The sequence below is a fragment of the Varroa jacobsoni genome, unplaced genomic scaffold (assembly GCF_002532875.2).
Source record: "Varroa jacobsoni isolate VJ856 unplaced genomic scaffold, vjacob_1.0 contig00549, whole genome shotgun sequence".
NCBI classification, from domain to species: Eukaryota; Metazoa; Arthropoda; class Arachnida; order Mesostigmata; family Varroidae; genus Varroa; species Varroa jacobsoni.
Genome location: NW_019214484.1, coordinates 24,811 through 40,913, shown reverse-complemented (window position 1 = coordinate 40,913; position 16,103 = coordinate 24,811). Strand labels below are relative to the sequence as shown.

Here is a 16,103-nt window from a genome sequence, read left to right as displayed (position 1 = left end):
GCTTCATTAACATAAAAACCAGGACCGAGCGGTTATCACCATTCTATATATGTATTAAATTCATTCATTATATATATAAACGAATACGTACGTACATCCACTACCAGTGGCTATAAACATCCAGGCTCAAACACTCATTTATTTTCTTCTATACTGCACATTTTTTTACTTAAACTGATTTCGACTATGTGAACTTGAATCCCTGCTGTTTCCTGTTTCGTTGCAGGTCTTTTCTGTATTCTATTACTATATATAATAGTATTTTATCTATTTATTAACAACTCTTTGGTGCCTTCTGCTATGGAACTTAACTTTAAAAAGTCTTTTTCAATATATTGTCTTTTCATCTACTAAACTATTTTATTACAGTTTTTAAACGGGCAGCGCGTAGACCAACTAGTATCTCGTTTATGGCAGTGATGTGAGCCTGTGAATTTTCTCGCTAATGATTATGATTGGTTACGTAAAAATGTTTTAAGAGTATGCCAAACGTCTTTCTATCTTTCCAAACTCAATTCGTGAAGAGCTTTTTATGGACTTCTTTGTTAGCTGCTGCTGCTACACTTTTTACCATGAAGCACACGCGCATTTAGATCTCGCAATGAACATTGATATTATTACACTTTTTTTTTGTAAATAACCATACGGGCACAGTCTTTTTAAGATCATAAATTCAACAGTATTTTTATGCAATGAAACGAATAATGTATACTATTATCTTCCATTATGTGTGTTGTCATTGTGTGTGTGTGTGTGTGTGTGGTGTTCGTTTACCCCCTCATGGGGTTCTTGTCTTTGCATCACTAGAGATTGGCCCAGTCGATTAGAGTTACGATCGCTGAAACGTAGGCCAAAAGCCTGCTCGAGCTATTACATCAGTGATCACCTCACTGCTGTTTTGGTTTGATAATTAAAAAAAAAAAAAAAGACCCTTACTATCAAAACAAAAAGCACGCTCTACAGAACATGCTTGAATGCATGTGGCCTAACCTACAACCTCCACTTACCTACGAACCTCTTTCTTTTTGTGCGCACACAGAGAAGGAGGACAGTTGTCTTTCCACTGCGTCCTCTCCACGAACGCCTCGCCTCCGATGGGGCCTAACAGCTAGGCCTGCTTTAGTTGGACTAACCCTCTGCGAGGGGGTGTATCACACCATGCCTCTGTACGTAGTTGTACATAAGTCTCGTGCACATAGTTTACGGATATACACATTGACGGTGGTCATAACTTAAGACGATGTTTACGTGGTGCGATTGTTCCAGCACAACTGAGTGAATATGAAACACGCCAAGTTGACTGAGGCTGAGGTAACAGCGAGAAACCTGTGTTGCTGTCGCTGTCACCATATAAAAATGGATACACCACCGTAACGGAGCTACTTGCTCGAAGTTTCCTTGCCTTTTGAGGGCCAGCTTGAAAATGACGTGAGCTGTTTGAAGCTATTTTATTATTTTCTTAGTTGCAACGTTTTCTCCCTTGAGTTTGATTCAGAATCAGCCGGCAAACTGCACGCGGCATCGTACACAGAAAGTGGAGATATTACCAGCCAGAAACAAGTAGATGTCATAGGTGGCTCTACGAAGCATAAAAGGCGTCATACATAACCCATTGAAGAATGCCGTACTAGCTGAGCTAGACTTAGCATAGTGGAATATCCCTCAACGAATCCGTCCAGAACTCCCGTCCCCGGGCCTCAGTTTGAAGCTAAGCTAATCGCTATTATGCTACCGGCAGTAAATGGAAAAAGGACGCACTAGCCATTTGGTGACAAAATGTCCTCAGCTGAACAATTGTAGACCTTAAACCACAGATTCGCAAGTAACACTGCAGCAACTGACTCACCATTGTATTGTATGTACAAATACATACACGATTTTCATCTTTTCTCGTCCACGTTACCATTACTATTGTTATAATATCCTTATTATTATTATAATACATATACATATAATATACATTTATATGTATGTCTATCTGAGACCGTCCAGACAAGTCTCCGCCCATATCAGCAGTCCGTCCATATCAACAGAATTCAACTCACTGCTTAGCGAGAGACTTACTCCGTGGCTGACAGCAAATATAGAGGAAGACGAAAAGGATCCTTCAAAGTAAGAAGAATCGCTAAGTCCGTTCTTGCATCGGCTTCTGGCTTCGTTCCGTGTTGAGCGGAGTCGTGCAAAGAATAAAGCGAAGTCAACCACAGGAAAACTGGAGCAGAATTTGAAATGAATGGGTTCGCAAGCGAAGCTATAGAAAGAATCCTCTTTGAGAAGATGAGGAAGGCTGTGAATGACGACACGAAGACGATCTCATACATGATGGAAATGAAAAAAGAGTTATAAATAGAAGGGATCGTACAAGGAAAGAAATAGAGAACGAGCCAGAGGCAGAGAGGACGGCCGACTGTCGGCTCCTATACAAACGTAGGTATCTGTACATGGAGATGCAATGGGGGAAAACGTCGTCTTTGTTTTCCAGCAAGCATCGTTCATATTGTATGGGGAATAGCGCTGCCTCTTACGGTATACATGTTGCAAGAATAAGGAGGTAGCTTGAACTGCATGAAGCAGCAAGCGGTCATAATAGAACATATATAGATGGGTAAACGAGTTTTAAGGTTCTAAGCGACCATTGTGGCAGTACTCATTTAACTGAACGTTTTACGAAGACGCAGAATACAAACAGCAAACAAATTCAGAATAAGGAAAAGAACTCAGGTTAAAATTAAAAAAAAAAATAATTCGAGATAGGAATATCGAAGCACTCTGTGTTGGATAAAGCAAGTACGTTATTCTATAAGACTGCGTTCTTGAGGTGCGTCCAACTTTGCCATGTTACTTGGAGACTGTTCTCTCTAATCGGCTTAAAGAAACGCTACAACACGCCTACACATTGCCGCCAATATAAAGGAGCCGGTAGTGGTGTGCCGCGACCTAGACAGTGCGGATTAGCGGGAGATCCCTCGAATGGAAAGGAGCTCAAAGCTCCGGGGGGCTGTCGGAGGCCAATAACACCAACTGCTCCGTAGTCCATTATAAATTCGGCTATTCTCGACTTTAGCCACTTCAGACAAGTTCCAAATACGAAGCAGATCAGGCTGACAGACCTTATTGTAAACTCACCAACGATCTTTTGCACTGGTATGGCTACGATCAACTAGTGGTGACCATTGCACCATTCGCGTTTCTCGAGTGCTTGTGTCAGGGGAAATCCTGCTTCTCCAATTGAGCTCCACTTGGTTGAACACACGCGTTCGTCCTCAGATCAATGGGCGGTGTTATTCTGTAACTGTGTGCACAGGTTGCTTGAGTGCTACGCCAGCCCACACAACGAACGAATCTAACTTCCCCCTGTTCTCTTCCTGAATCACTACGCTGGGTGGAGCGCCGGGCGAGAGCACTTCGGATTCCTCTAGACCTTTTGGGATTTATAGACCCGCGCTAATTCACAGACATACACGCACACCTGTTGATACCAAACGGCGTTCAACAGTCACTTCCCGTATCGTTTTAGCGTGTTCTGCAGGATTTTTCATACGCATTTTAAATTTACTATTTTAACCTCCATTTTTTGGGGTAGAATCCAGTGCAAAGCAGCAAGTAAAAGAAACGCTTGAACGCGCTTTAAGGTGCCTGTTTCGAAATGAGTTCTTGTTGGATCAAACTGTGCTTGTTGTTTTTATATCTGGTTGGAGTGATGCTACTGTCAGTCGCCATCGACGTGGTTCGACTTTATCAGTGTAGTTGGATTGCTTGTCATGCTGCTGCGACGAACCTATCAGGAACTTCGGTCCGAAATGATATTAACCATTTGGATGTGGGTACACTCGAAGAGATCCTTCGTCAGAGAGGAATGCAACTGCCTCAGTCGCAAGATCTGCTAGCTACCTATCACTCCCACCATCAGCATCCACAACGAAATCATTTACGTCATCACAACGATACGAAAAATTATGTACATGAAACTGGCTTACATATAGGAGCGGATCGAGAGTCAAGAAAACGAGGCCATGCAGTCTATCTAAATCCATTCAGTAGTCGAGTAGTCACTTCTTCCTATAAGGACACACTAGTACACCTCGTACAAAAGACAGGTTGGTATGAAATTAAGCCTTAGCTTACTTATAATGACTACCATAATTTTATTTACTTAATTACAAAATGTTTGTCTAGTATCTGGTTCCTATATAACGTGGCCTTGAGCAACAGAATTAAACTAGACTAGGGAATCACTGCTGATCGAAGTGAGTACCTAAACCCTATCATAAAGAAGAAGGCATCGTCTTATAGACGGATTTAGCCCAGTTTTCCCAAAATAAACACTTGAGAAGTCTTTCTTCCGGACAGTTCGTTTATTTAAATATGTTCATTTATTGATATCCTAATTTCTGTGTTTTAATGAGATTTTTTTGTCTTAGGAGCAGCCTTCATTAGCATTCACTAAAATGGCGGCCGTTTCCAAATATTAAGCTGGCTAATTCAAGTTAAGCTAAGAGTTTGTTTAAATAATCAACTAGGCAACGATTTCTTTTTTTTTTTTTTTTTTTTTTTGGATTTTCAGTAGTCATTTCTTTGACAGACGAAACTGTGGAACGCAAATGCTGTTGGCTATAAATCGTCAGGGGCAAAGACAGAAACTTAGCGTTCTATTCGACTGCGGGATGCCTAGGAGGCTACTACGTTGGCCTCATTTGCAGCCAATTTGATTTTTGGAAACTAATGTAAAATACGGTTTTGACAACTGGATCTCTATCTAAAAAGAACTAGTAGAAGTAACTTCGGTAAATTTAACTGGAATTGGACCGGTCATGGTGCACGACTTTAACCTTTCGGGAGTTATTTGATTTAGTAACTGAGCAGTATGAGCTATGAGCTTGACCTGGAGTATCAGATTAGCGAGTTGTGAGTAATACACTGATGATTAGTCGGCCACTTTAGATACGGCAGTTGTCTGGAAAAAGCTGCCACATAAAAAAGGTTATAACCTGTGAGGTTTATATTATCAACTCACGAGACTAACAATGCTTTCCGGGCAAAAGTAATTTCGACAGTCAGCAATATTGAATATGTAAAGAACTTACAGATTGTGGATGGAGAGCAACATACCACCGAAGGAAAAGACGAAATGCTGCCAACACACATATAGATTTTGTAGTTCCGAAATCGAGCGTCCACTTTACGCTTCCGTGGTAAAATACAGAGAGGCGTAAGAGCCGGAAGTTGTGAGGCCATTTAGGTCGAAGATCAATTAAGGACCAAGAACCTTCTCAGGTTTCGGTTTGTATGATTAATCGTTCAGCATCTAACAAGAATTATTCGATTTTGCTATTATTCTTCGTTGCGTTTTTTAGGAGCAGTTCATGTAGACGAGGTGTTGGACATACACAGTTCGACAAAACCAGAAACAGCGTTATTGGAGCAGAAAACAGATGACGGCTTCGCCGGCAAATCCCTTCGTTCGGGGTCTGATCTAGAACAGCTAGTAATGGAAAGGGTAAATGACATCGGCTCAAGTTTGTGTCTCTTGATTTTAATTCGACTTAGAGGAGGCGTAACTCTCCTTGAAACTAGTTCGTGGCGAGAACTTGTCCACGCCGTCACTCGATTCGGAATACAAGCTGCCGTTTTTGATTGTGCCTCAGATCCCGCGTAAGTAAATATTTAAAATAAATACCTAATAATCTATCTTAAAAATTTCTGTAGAATACATGATAATATGTGAACGCGATTGCGTAATTCTGCCAAATTTGTTCTATCTATTACCCTTAAATATGTACTCTATAGTTTAATTTCTGAATTTGGATTTTTCTCAAGTACATATAAAGCAAGATTTCAAAATACACCGATTTTCATTACAACCATTTAGAATCAGACAAACGTCTTAAAAAAGTAGCCCGTTTTTTGCGGTGTGGCGTGCTACCTTGTTGGTAACATTTGAAATAGCTCCATGATCTATCCATGAGTGAAAAAAGCCACTGCATCTAATGCTCATCCCAGAAGTTACATCTTCAACTTACACACTAGAAAAAGTGAACAGGGGTGTCCAAGGGTTCTTGCAAACGGTGGCAATGAACAGCTAGTAAGGTTAAAATGCATATTAATTCGACTGGGCAAAAAACAAGATAATGTTTTGAATTTTACATCCGATACTGCCGTTAAGCACTGTTTCAGAAGGCCGGCTTTCAGCACGAATAACGTGTCTACGTCTAGTTTCAAACTTAACCGCCACATGTCTGTAAGTTTGGTAGGCAAACACGTTACCACTACACTATCAAGAGGACCAGAAGAACCTACTAATATAGTAAAACCCACTACAGTTCCTGCGGTTTTCCGCTACCCGTTTCATCATGTCCTGAATCATTTTCCTAGCTCTATAATTAAAGGGATAATTACCGCTGTATACAGTTTTCCTTCAACTTCTTCTAAAAAAAGCCTCGCGATTTTTTTTTTTTGAGTATTTACGTTACCAATTCGAGCGGGCCTAAAACACCTCATTCGGGGTCCCAAGTTCCGTTTTTGAGCCTAGCAGAATCAGGTCGACTGGTCTTTTTCGGACTAGGATCGACCTTAGTTACGGCCCAAATGCCTATATCAAGCTGTTAATGCATAATTATTAACTCAGCTGGTGTCGTACTAGATACACTCAGGGTCTGCTAAATTCGTTTACTCGCTCTGAATCTTTCGGTTGCACTGTTTAAAGCCGTAAAGATTTTTCGGTGAAAGGGCTTACCAAAAATTTTTTCATTGGCTTTATCTGGCTAGCGTTGTTTGCATTTAAGATAAAGGATGGATTTCTCAGATTTATTGTTTGCTCCTCAATCTTACGGACCATACAGGTTAAGGTCGCATCCAGAAGCGCTCACCAGAGATTCACCGAGACTATACATGTTCAGGAACTGGGATGAAGGAGATAAAAAGTTTAGAGGGTACCATACGTGTCGACTAGAGTCTTCTTCCGCAGTAGATTTTGTCGGACAGAGTGTTGTTTCATAAACAAGGTCTATGGATGACGGCTGCACCTGTGCTTCTAAAAAGACTATGATTCCTTCTGCAACGGGCGTACAGCAAGAGATCCCTGCAGTTCTTTTCTATCTTGTCTCTTTGTTCTACTGTACGGACGAAAGCACAAAAAGCTGGGACCTTTACATAGTGCTGCGAGGCATCCCCACGATCCTAACTTTAACGAATCAGCAATGACTCAGCTTAACCCCACGAAAGGTAAAGCCTTCACACGCCAGTTTTTCTCCTAGGAAGCTGAACATACCGAGATTGAATACGTCAGACTCCTTTGACCGAATTACTAAGCCACTAAAACCACAACCAAAACATTTACCTCATTAAAAGCTCCCTCAAGGGGAAGCGGCCTTCGCCAGTGCTTGTCCCATGAATTAAGCGAATCAATTGGATCTCTCAATGTCTACGTTTAATGGGTTACCCATAGGCACCTGTTTTTTTACGGTCCACATCGTTGGCTGCAGAAATCCAGCATCTGTTTAGAAAATGTGGTGCTCTTCTCGTTTCGAGCGGTTTCCTACAACGAGCTCATAATGGGAACGCTTGCAGACTATTTTTTTTGATAATTCTTGATGACTTGCGTTGTTTGAATTTCGTTATACCAGAAAATGGCATGTATTCTCCTATAGATGTGGACGATGACGGAGGTTCTGTCAGAGTACATAATGCCTATGTAGGTATATCGTTTGCGAAGAATAAAGTTGACAAAAGCGGTTAGTTCAAACTTGTAATAAAGCTACTAAATGAGTAAACAATCTTGTGTAAGCATCCCCGTGACTTAACGATATTGATTGAACTTACTAGGCGATATACATTTCGTACTGTCTAATAAACACATTGAGTTCCATGGCCGAAACCGCTGTAGTTTTACATCCAGCGACTTACCTCTTACTTATGGCTATGATTTCGTGCTCTCTACAACACGATCTGTTTAATGCCAGTAATCGGATGTTTCGTGTTAAGGAAATTTAACATAAGGCTAAACGGATGACAAGTTGGCGGGGTGCGATTAAGGCCATACAATAGGTAAGGCAGAATATACCGGCCGAAGTCGATATCGAAAACACTGAAACAAGAGTAACCTAATCGATCGAAGGTTAAACTATACTTGTTCTACTCATCATTAGCCACCAATTATTTTTCGCTTAAGTTCATGCAAAGATTACGGTTTTGCATCTATCCATGGTCACGATCGTATGCAAAAAAAACAATCTGTTTTAGGAACCTTCCATTTTCCTTGCAATACAACGCCACAACTGCCACTCAATAGCGAGTGGCCACAACTCCACTGCAAAACGAATTAGTATATATCGCATCATAAAAGCGCCGCGTTAAGTGCAGAAACTACGTCCAGATGACCAACCCACATTCAAGCTATGTTATAAAGCTCTTCGAATCTGGTGCCTCTGTGCCCAACTTTACGAAACCGTTTCATTTTACTGTTAATTAAGTCAGAACACGAATAAGAAATATTGATTTCTCGAATGTATTGCCGATAGCAATATTTTCCACTGCTAAACATAACCTGCTGGCAGGAGATGTTGTGCAGATTATATTTCGGCCACATTTAAAAAGAAAATTAAAGCAAGGGGATAAATCGTGAAGGTGAGGATCTCATTTATACTTGCCAACGTCTATTCTTTCTTCACCGCATGTTTTGTAACTGAGGACAGCTCATAATAACAGAGTTTTATGTACGTCTTCATTGAACGCGAACTGAGAGAATATAGTGGCCATCAGATGGTCTGGTTCCGTCCATATTAATTTTTTCTCGCTGGTGAAATCAAAAGGTACCTTGCCGCAATGCGTACACATTCAAGAAAATAAAGTGATTTTCGTTGCCCCGCCCTATAAAATGGTAAGGTGAGCTTTCCGCATTCTCATAACTGCTAGCACCATAAATTTATTGTTCATCTATGATAGAATCTACCTTGTGGTACTTAGAGACGTCTTAAATCTACAATGCAAGTTCGAATACTGAAAGATACGTTTTACGTGAGTCCAAGCAATAATTTCTATTTTGTTGAAGCGGACACTTTGCCCCTTCAATAACCTAATCCGGCAGCTTTTTTTTTATTTTCAGCCAGTTGTCTAGGCTATAAGCAGACAAAATTTATAGTGGTGACCTGTCGCATTTGATCTTTTAGATATATCGTTTATAATTCATCTTGCTCTTGTTAGGGTTACTATTGTTTCTGCAAAATGGGTTACCCAATCGCTTTTCATCCAAATATAGACAGGAGTAGCAGATGTGTTGTTATGCAATGGCACCAGCATCAAATCGGATTATTATGTAACCATAGGTACAATATGTATTCCTGTTCAGAGCTTGAGACCAGAAATGACAGCGTTTCGATTTTAGACCGTTAGTGGCCTCAACAAATCACGTCGGGTCGTAAAACAAGACCTAAATCAAAACTTCTGTAGAGCGACATTTCTTTTTTCGTAGGACTTGTGAACGGAGAAACTGGATTGTACCTCAACTTGTGCTGGCTTTCCCTAGAAATCAAACGCCTACACACGTGAATAGAAGTACTACACAGAAAGCAACAGCATTGAAAGAGATGGCGTGGCACAGCTTGTATAATCTCCATAAGACGCGTCAGGTGATTGGATGGATTGCTAAACAACTAGCCAGCAAAGTCCAACGCGTTTACCAGGGTACTTATACCTATAGATTATACTTATATATTAATTAGTACGTTTATATATGATTGATTTAAAAAAAAAAAAAACGTATTGTAGACTATATTTAAGTCAATTGATTGTATTTTTTCATGCAGCCGACTTATTGTCCTGGAAACGGTTTCCTCAATCTGGCAGAGGATCATCAAAGGCAAAATTGAAATTGCTACTCGTGTCTGATATTAATCAGACTCCGGTTCTTCTTTCAGCAATTGCTCTGCGGTTTCGAGGTGAGTATGATAGCGGGTAACACAGCTGTCTAATACGTGTGACCAACAGGAGCGTACGCAACAGGATAGGACCGATAACAACTGTCTCGGTCTTAAAGCGTACGTCTAGAATGAATTAACAGTTTTGTATTCTATTCGTGCTCTTGGAAATGTCTTTTTCTATTAACTACAGTTACTTGGCCATAACGTTTGGCGATCGTTGCCGCGATGCAGATCGACCCTGAACTTCTTCAGGCATCGTCAAAGGATAACGATTCCAATCCCATTGGTTGATTCCCAGAAATAGACAAATGTTTTGAGCCTACGTTCTGTTCTGCCCTTTAAGCATTGCCCCAGATGGCTGGTTTTTAACGCGAACCACACTGTATCTTCGCCTGGTTTTAAGCCCAGACCATCTCACATTTGCCTAGGTTCATGAGATAAACGTGTTACCACTGCATCATCGCGAAATAAAAGAAGACGGCATAGCCTTTAATCCATCTGTATCACTGAGTATGAGCTGTCGTGTCTACCAGTTTCATATGAACTACCTTAACGCAGTGTATTATATGTCCTGTCCCATTTGTTACACTGAATTTTGTTCTTGCTAATTGCTAGTTAAAAGCTAATGTGGTGCATTGTTTCTAATAAACAAGGAAACAATCCATTTATTACAGATCGCATTGACGTTGGGATAATCGACCCGGATCTAGCAAGTCTAAATGCTACATTTCTGCCGGAAGAAACTGTAGATCGGTCAACGGCCACATACTTAATTTTGACCCCTGGCAGTTCATCATTGAGTCCTTGTTCTGTTTATGTGTATGGAGCAGAGCGTGGTGAAGCTTTGAATTTTCGACGACTGGAAATATTTTTAAAGTTCAGACTACCTGAGGGCCAGGATCTATTTGCTCTTAGTTTAACATTGGTTAATCTATTGCTATGTATTGAACTATTTATTATTGAATCATCGTGTTGCGCAAAACACGTGATCTCATGGCTTTGGCGTGTGGCCAAGTACAACGCAACCATGGTTGCGCTATGGCTTGTAGCAGTGGCTCTCGCGCAGATTAAATTCAAATGGATTGATTGGTTAGCAGACCGAGCCCTATCTGTCATTGTTCAGGGGTACTTCTGCGATTCGAATGTCGGCCACCTTCTCGTTGCTCATTGGCCTTTCGTAAGTTCTATTCGAATGCTCGCCGTGAGTGTGTTCTTCTTTGGTAGCGCGGTAGGACTTTTCTCTTGGCGTTCCATTGGTCTGGTTCCTCCGGGACAAATACAACGAAGACAAAGCCATGAAACAAATAGACCTCAACCAGATCCACCTGCAAGACCACTACTCCAGGAATCCCCCTATCCTCGGCCCCGAACACGTCTATCCTGGATCGAGCGTAGCAATCAACACTCTGTGGTCCTCATCAATCAATTTCTCTGGCCCCTACAGCCGACGACCATTCAGCGTTTAGCACAGAATTCTCATACGTCAATGCCGACGGGCCAGAGCAACCTTAACGATAACCTCCTGCACTGTCCACTTGCGGCGCTAGATTACATTAACCATCTGCCAAGATGGCGTTTCACCTATGATAGCTCCATTGCTAATCGCATCGTACAGCTCAGTGAAGGTATGAATTTGTTCATCTAGCTAATATGAGCGCCCTTTCTGTGTACGCAGCCCAGTGAGTAAACCCAGTAGAATACCAATGACGGCAACCAACATCTGTGAACCATTGACAACAATCCTGCATGTCTATAGGCTACCAATATATACGATTAAGAGCATGTAAACGATCTTTTACTTAGCCTGCACTAACTGCTAGGTACGACTATTCTATGTTCCTATATATATGATATAAAATCACTGTTTGTTTTCTAGCATCCTCAGATGAGAAGTTTGAAACAGCACTGCTCGAATATACGAAATTTCCGGCTGGTATGATACCTTCCCTAGTGTGCAGCATTTGCCTTGAGCGGTACCGTGGTGCTACCTTGTCTGTGCAAGAAAAACGGCCAGAAAATTTAAAAACAGTAGATGAAAAAACTACTGATGGCCAACAGATACAGCGCATCACTGAATCTGAAGGGGATACTCTTTGTGGACTACCATGCGGTCATAATTTTCACGCTCATTGCGTCCGAGCGTGGCTTGCGAGGGACCAATATGCATCGTGTCCTATATGCAGGTTAGCTAGACACGGACGGTATATATCAATTGATGAGATAACTTTCTCCAGGTTGATGTAGAGGTTGTTTAATATTATACAGCACTTATGTCTATATTATTAAATTTCAGGTGGCCGTGTTATAAACAAAAAGAGCAATCGCCTAAAAAAAGTCCTGACTCTTGTGGTGAATGGGACTTAGGCTCCCCTGTTTAGCTACAGGTCTAACATATCAATTGGCTACCTGTCCAATCGACGTAGGCTTAACGAGCCTATTCGCAGTACCTGCAAAACGCGGACTTCGATGGTCAACATGGGGTTTATGGGACAAACGTTTGTCAAGAGAAGAATCAAGCCACGATTGCCGAAAATATAGTCCTATAGTTAATAATAAATGTCAGAAATACCCCGGGACGTCTTTAACAATGGACTAATGGAGTTGTGTTGAAATATAGTCATTCACAGGTAGTTTATTTATCTCTCTCTTTATCAGTGTTTTTCTTGTATTTAACTAGGTATAGTAGACAACACGCAGGATCCAAATGTTCATGCAGCCAAAATGCTATTTGCGTTTGCTATGGGTGTTGATATATTGTTGAATAAATACCTTTTTTAAAATACAGTGCTAACTTATTCAGAGGTAGTTGTTTGTCAGAAATGTGTGGCGTTAAAGCCTCGGTATAGTTGACAGATTACAGAAGGCACTGGAAGTAGCCTGGATTACTTAGGGAAGTTTCTCCTTAGCCCTTTACTTAAATTTTTTTATAAATCTGTGAGAAATTAGAAGACAAATACTTGAACAGGCAAAGAATATTTCGTAGCTAAGTTTACACATGCGCAATGGAAGTGATTCAGACAATGAAGTGAGCTATGGAGCTTCAACACCACCAAGCCTGTCGAGCGAAAGTCAGTGCCGTAATACATTTACATAACTGTCGGACGGTTAAGGGCGTGCCACTCGAATGATGATATATGTATATATGATAAACGTTGGCGTATTAGTAATGATCGTTGAATGCAACGCACGTAGATCGCCAATAGATCAAGCAGACACCTTGTGTTCAGACATGGCCAACCAACCAGCCATCCAGCCAGCCAAACAGAAAATGCAAGACGCGGAATCGAACGACCCGTACACAGAGATACACAGATCTGGTCTAAGGGGTGGCTGTCAGCCATGGTCACTGACCATGATGTATAATAATTCCATCATCATTTCGCCGGCTAGAGCTACATTATTACATTAATCACATCCCGATGATGAAGAACAAGACAAGAACAGTGAAAGGCGAAAGGGAGGGCGGAAACGAGAGTAAGGCGGTGGCATAGACATAGGGGCAATTAGTGGGGCCGAGCTGGAAGGGTCCGCGCAATTGACACCAGAGGTATAGATTCGATCGTTAGCTAAGATGGCTGACACCTCACAATGTCTCTTGGCCCGTATATACATGGATCCGTGAAACATTTTTGATGTCTTCCCTGCTCGTTATTTTAAATTGTAAAAAACTGAGGCCCCCGAGTGAAAATAAGCAAAAGACCTAGATTCTGTTAGGTTTTCTCGATTAATTCGCTACGAATAAACGTAGTCAACGGTAAATATTACTACTATTGTATAACCACTCTAGCGGATTGTTTTTATATTGTACAACTTGTTATACCATACTCTTTAAATCGCTGTTAGTAATTTTATGATATACAGTCCAATATTTTGTTTCCGATAAGGCTATCCATTGAGATCTTTAGTAGGTAATGCTAAACAAGGGTATCAAAGAAATGCTTTATTTAGCTTTATGATATAGCCTTTTTTTTATGGTGGGAAAAAAATCCAGATAATAAGGTTTTAGTGTTAGTGGTATATTCTAATACGCGAGAGGCTGAATTTCAGCAAGAACTTTGTTTCCAAAAAGGATCAAGACGTGCAGATGACACACTAATTGAATTCTCTGTTTCAGTGCGTGGTTTGAGGTGAAAAAGAGGAAGCCCATCTTTCACACAAACTCAACCTCAACAGTTGTAAAATTGAAGATTGGCGTTCTTAGCGCAGCGAGGTTCCTTAATATATCCTGTTTAGCATTATTTCGCCTGTTACGTTATAAAACAGAAGACGACTGGTGTTATAACCACTAGAATACTCGATGTACAGACAACTGAGTGAACTTTTCTCAGAATTTTATTCAGCACTTCTTCCTAAAAATTAACGTATTTGATGCTTTCTTTTCTAAAATGCAGCTCGACTAGTTCATCTTACATTTCAAGTATGCTTCCTGATGTAAAATACATTTTACTATGTCTTTAAAACGTATTTATTTTTCTGTACATATAGATTTCCGTAGAATAGGAAAATCGTTCGAGTTTCTTCGTCAGATATAGCCAAGCTTCAATGAACAACACCTAGACGAAGTGCTATATAGCGTACTGTGTTTCCATATGAATCCTCAGCTGATATTCATAAAAATATTGGTTAACTGCGTCGAAAAGGCGTGGACCCGCGTAGATAGATATGTGACTTGCTCGAGGTGGCTGAAAGGCATGAGAGGATGCTTGCTCATTTCCGCAGAGAGATTCGGTCGGACTGCCAAGTGTCTCGCCGATCTGTTTCATACACTCATTCAGATATAGTTTGTTCAGGATTCCTCTATACAAATGATATGCTATTTAGGGTGATTCTCTACAGATTTACGATGTGTGATATACAATCGACACATTTATTTTATGACCACACCCTTATCATAGGGCACTAAAATGAACACGAATAAATTCAAATCAAGTTAACTGAAATGAAATTAAATATCTTTAGTGTTTCGAAGTTTTTTTGTTGTTAAACAAGCTCATTTGTAATGTGCATAAGCATTTAGGTAAAAAAAAAAACAAAAAAAAATGACTCAACTTTGAATGTGCCAGCTCTAGTAGTAGTAAGAGTGAAGTTCGTTTAAGCTGCACAAGCTAACTGCGAATCAAACCTAGCCAATGAGTGATCGAAGGCTAGAGGATCGACACATATTTATGAGGCTTACACTTGAATAATATTAGAAAAAGAAGGAGTCGAGCTGAAGGACCTGATGCCGGTGGCCATGGCTAAGCTGGTCCGGAAAGAAAAAGGCCCGATAGGAAATACCAACTAAAGAAACGTCTCTGAACAGGATGGCGTCCCCGCACCAGTGGCCAAAACTGTGTTCAGCGGGTTCCCGAACGTAGTCTCGGCAGTGACTATTAACGCCGTGCAAAAACGCCGACTGCCGGATCAAGGCGTTATTTTAATCGAGGAAAGGCTGCAGGGACTCACTGTGCGCAGAGCGAATTCCGAAGGAGCTGGCCAGTCTATACAAACATACGCTGAGAAATAGCTGAGGCAAAGGTAAATCACAGTTTAGCGCCAAAGACCAAAAAGTTGCCTCTTCTGTGGGATACCATATATGGGAATAGTTCACATAAGTAGAAACTCCGAAGGGTATAGAGTTCGCGCCCCGACAGGAGGTTTGCAGCTCACAGTACAGACAAAGACAGAAGTTAAACTCAATGCTAACAAAACACTAGAGGGTATCCTGAAATGGATCCTTCCAATTGAATTCACATAAGAATTCTTTTTTTTTTTTTTTTTTTTTTTTTTTTTGGGAAAACCCGAGGCTCTTTTCAAATCCGACGAAGACAAGTACAGCCGTTAATTCTCGTGCTAACAAGCAGTAAGATTGGAATGCCCGTACGTGCAACACACCTTAACATATGAAATCTATAGGGAACCTACCTTCCGAACCCTAGTGTGATTCAAATCCTCTAGAAAAACGAATACAATAAAGAGACTTTAAGAAAGACTCAGTGATTAGAAGTGCTGAGATTTATACAGGAGTCAAACGATCCTAACTTTAAGAAAAGCAGTAACTGTAAAAACGTAATCCTCATAGCTCAGAAGAAGTTAAGTGGAAGACAACGATCAAAGTCTAGTAGGCAGAATAAACTGTCATTCCTGTCGGGATTTTGGCTGAGTGAGCTTATTGCTGAAATTAACTGAAGACTAGAAGAACACAGGCTA

General features: G+C 40.8%; 1 protein-coding gene across 5 annotated transcripts; it reads left to right on the top strand.

The window, feature by feature from the left end:
* The first annotated feature begins 1,150 nt into the window (after positions 1-1,150).
* On the top strand, positions 1,151-15,693 carry LOC111271341 (E3 ubiquitin-protein ligase RNF103). Of its 5 annotated transcripts, XR_015315294.1 has the most exons (8): positions 1,163-4,097; positions 5,355-5,652; positions 9,467-9,678; positions 9,801-9,932; positions 10,589-11,539; positions 11,791-12,097; positions 12,208-12,541; positions 14,029-15,693. XR_015315294.1 is itself a non-coding variant. In XM_086972887.1 (7 exons), the coding sequence occupies exons 1-7, from the start codon at positions 3,647-3,649 to the stop codon at positions 12,290-12,292; spliced, it is 2,427 nt and encodes an 808-aa protein (XP_086829013.1). In that variant the 5' UTR covers positions 1,159-3,646; the 3' UTR covers positions 12,293-12,694. The 5 variants fall into 5 exon arrangements, 4 of the variants coding, with proteins under 4 accessions (XP_022707811.1, XP_086829013.1, XP_022707810.1 ...); XM_086972887.1 differs by lacking the exon at positions 14,029-15,693 and having other exon boundaries at positions 1,159-4,097; positions 11,800-12,097; positions 12,208-12,694; XM_022852075.2 differs by lacking the exon at positions 14,029-15,693 and having other exon boundaries at positions 9,521-9,678; positions 12,208-12,694.
* The last annotated feature ends 410 nt before the right edge of the window (positions 15,694-16,103 follow it).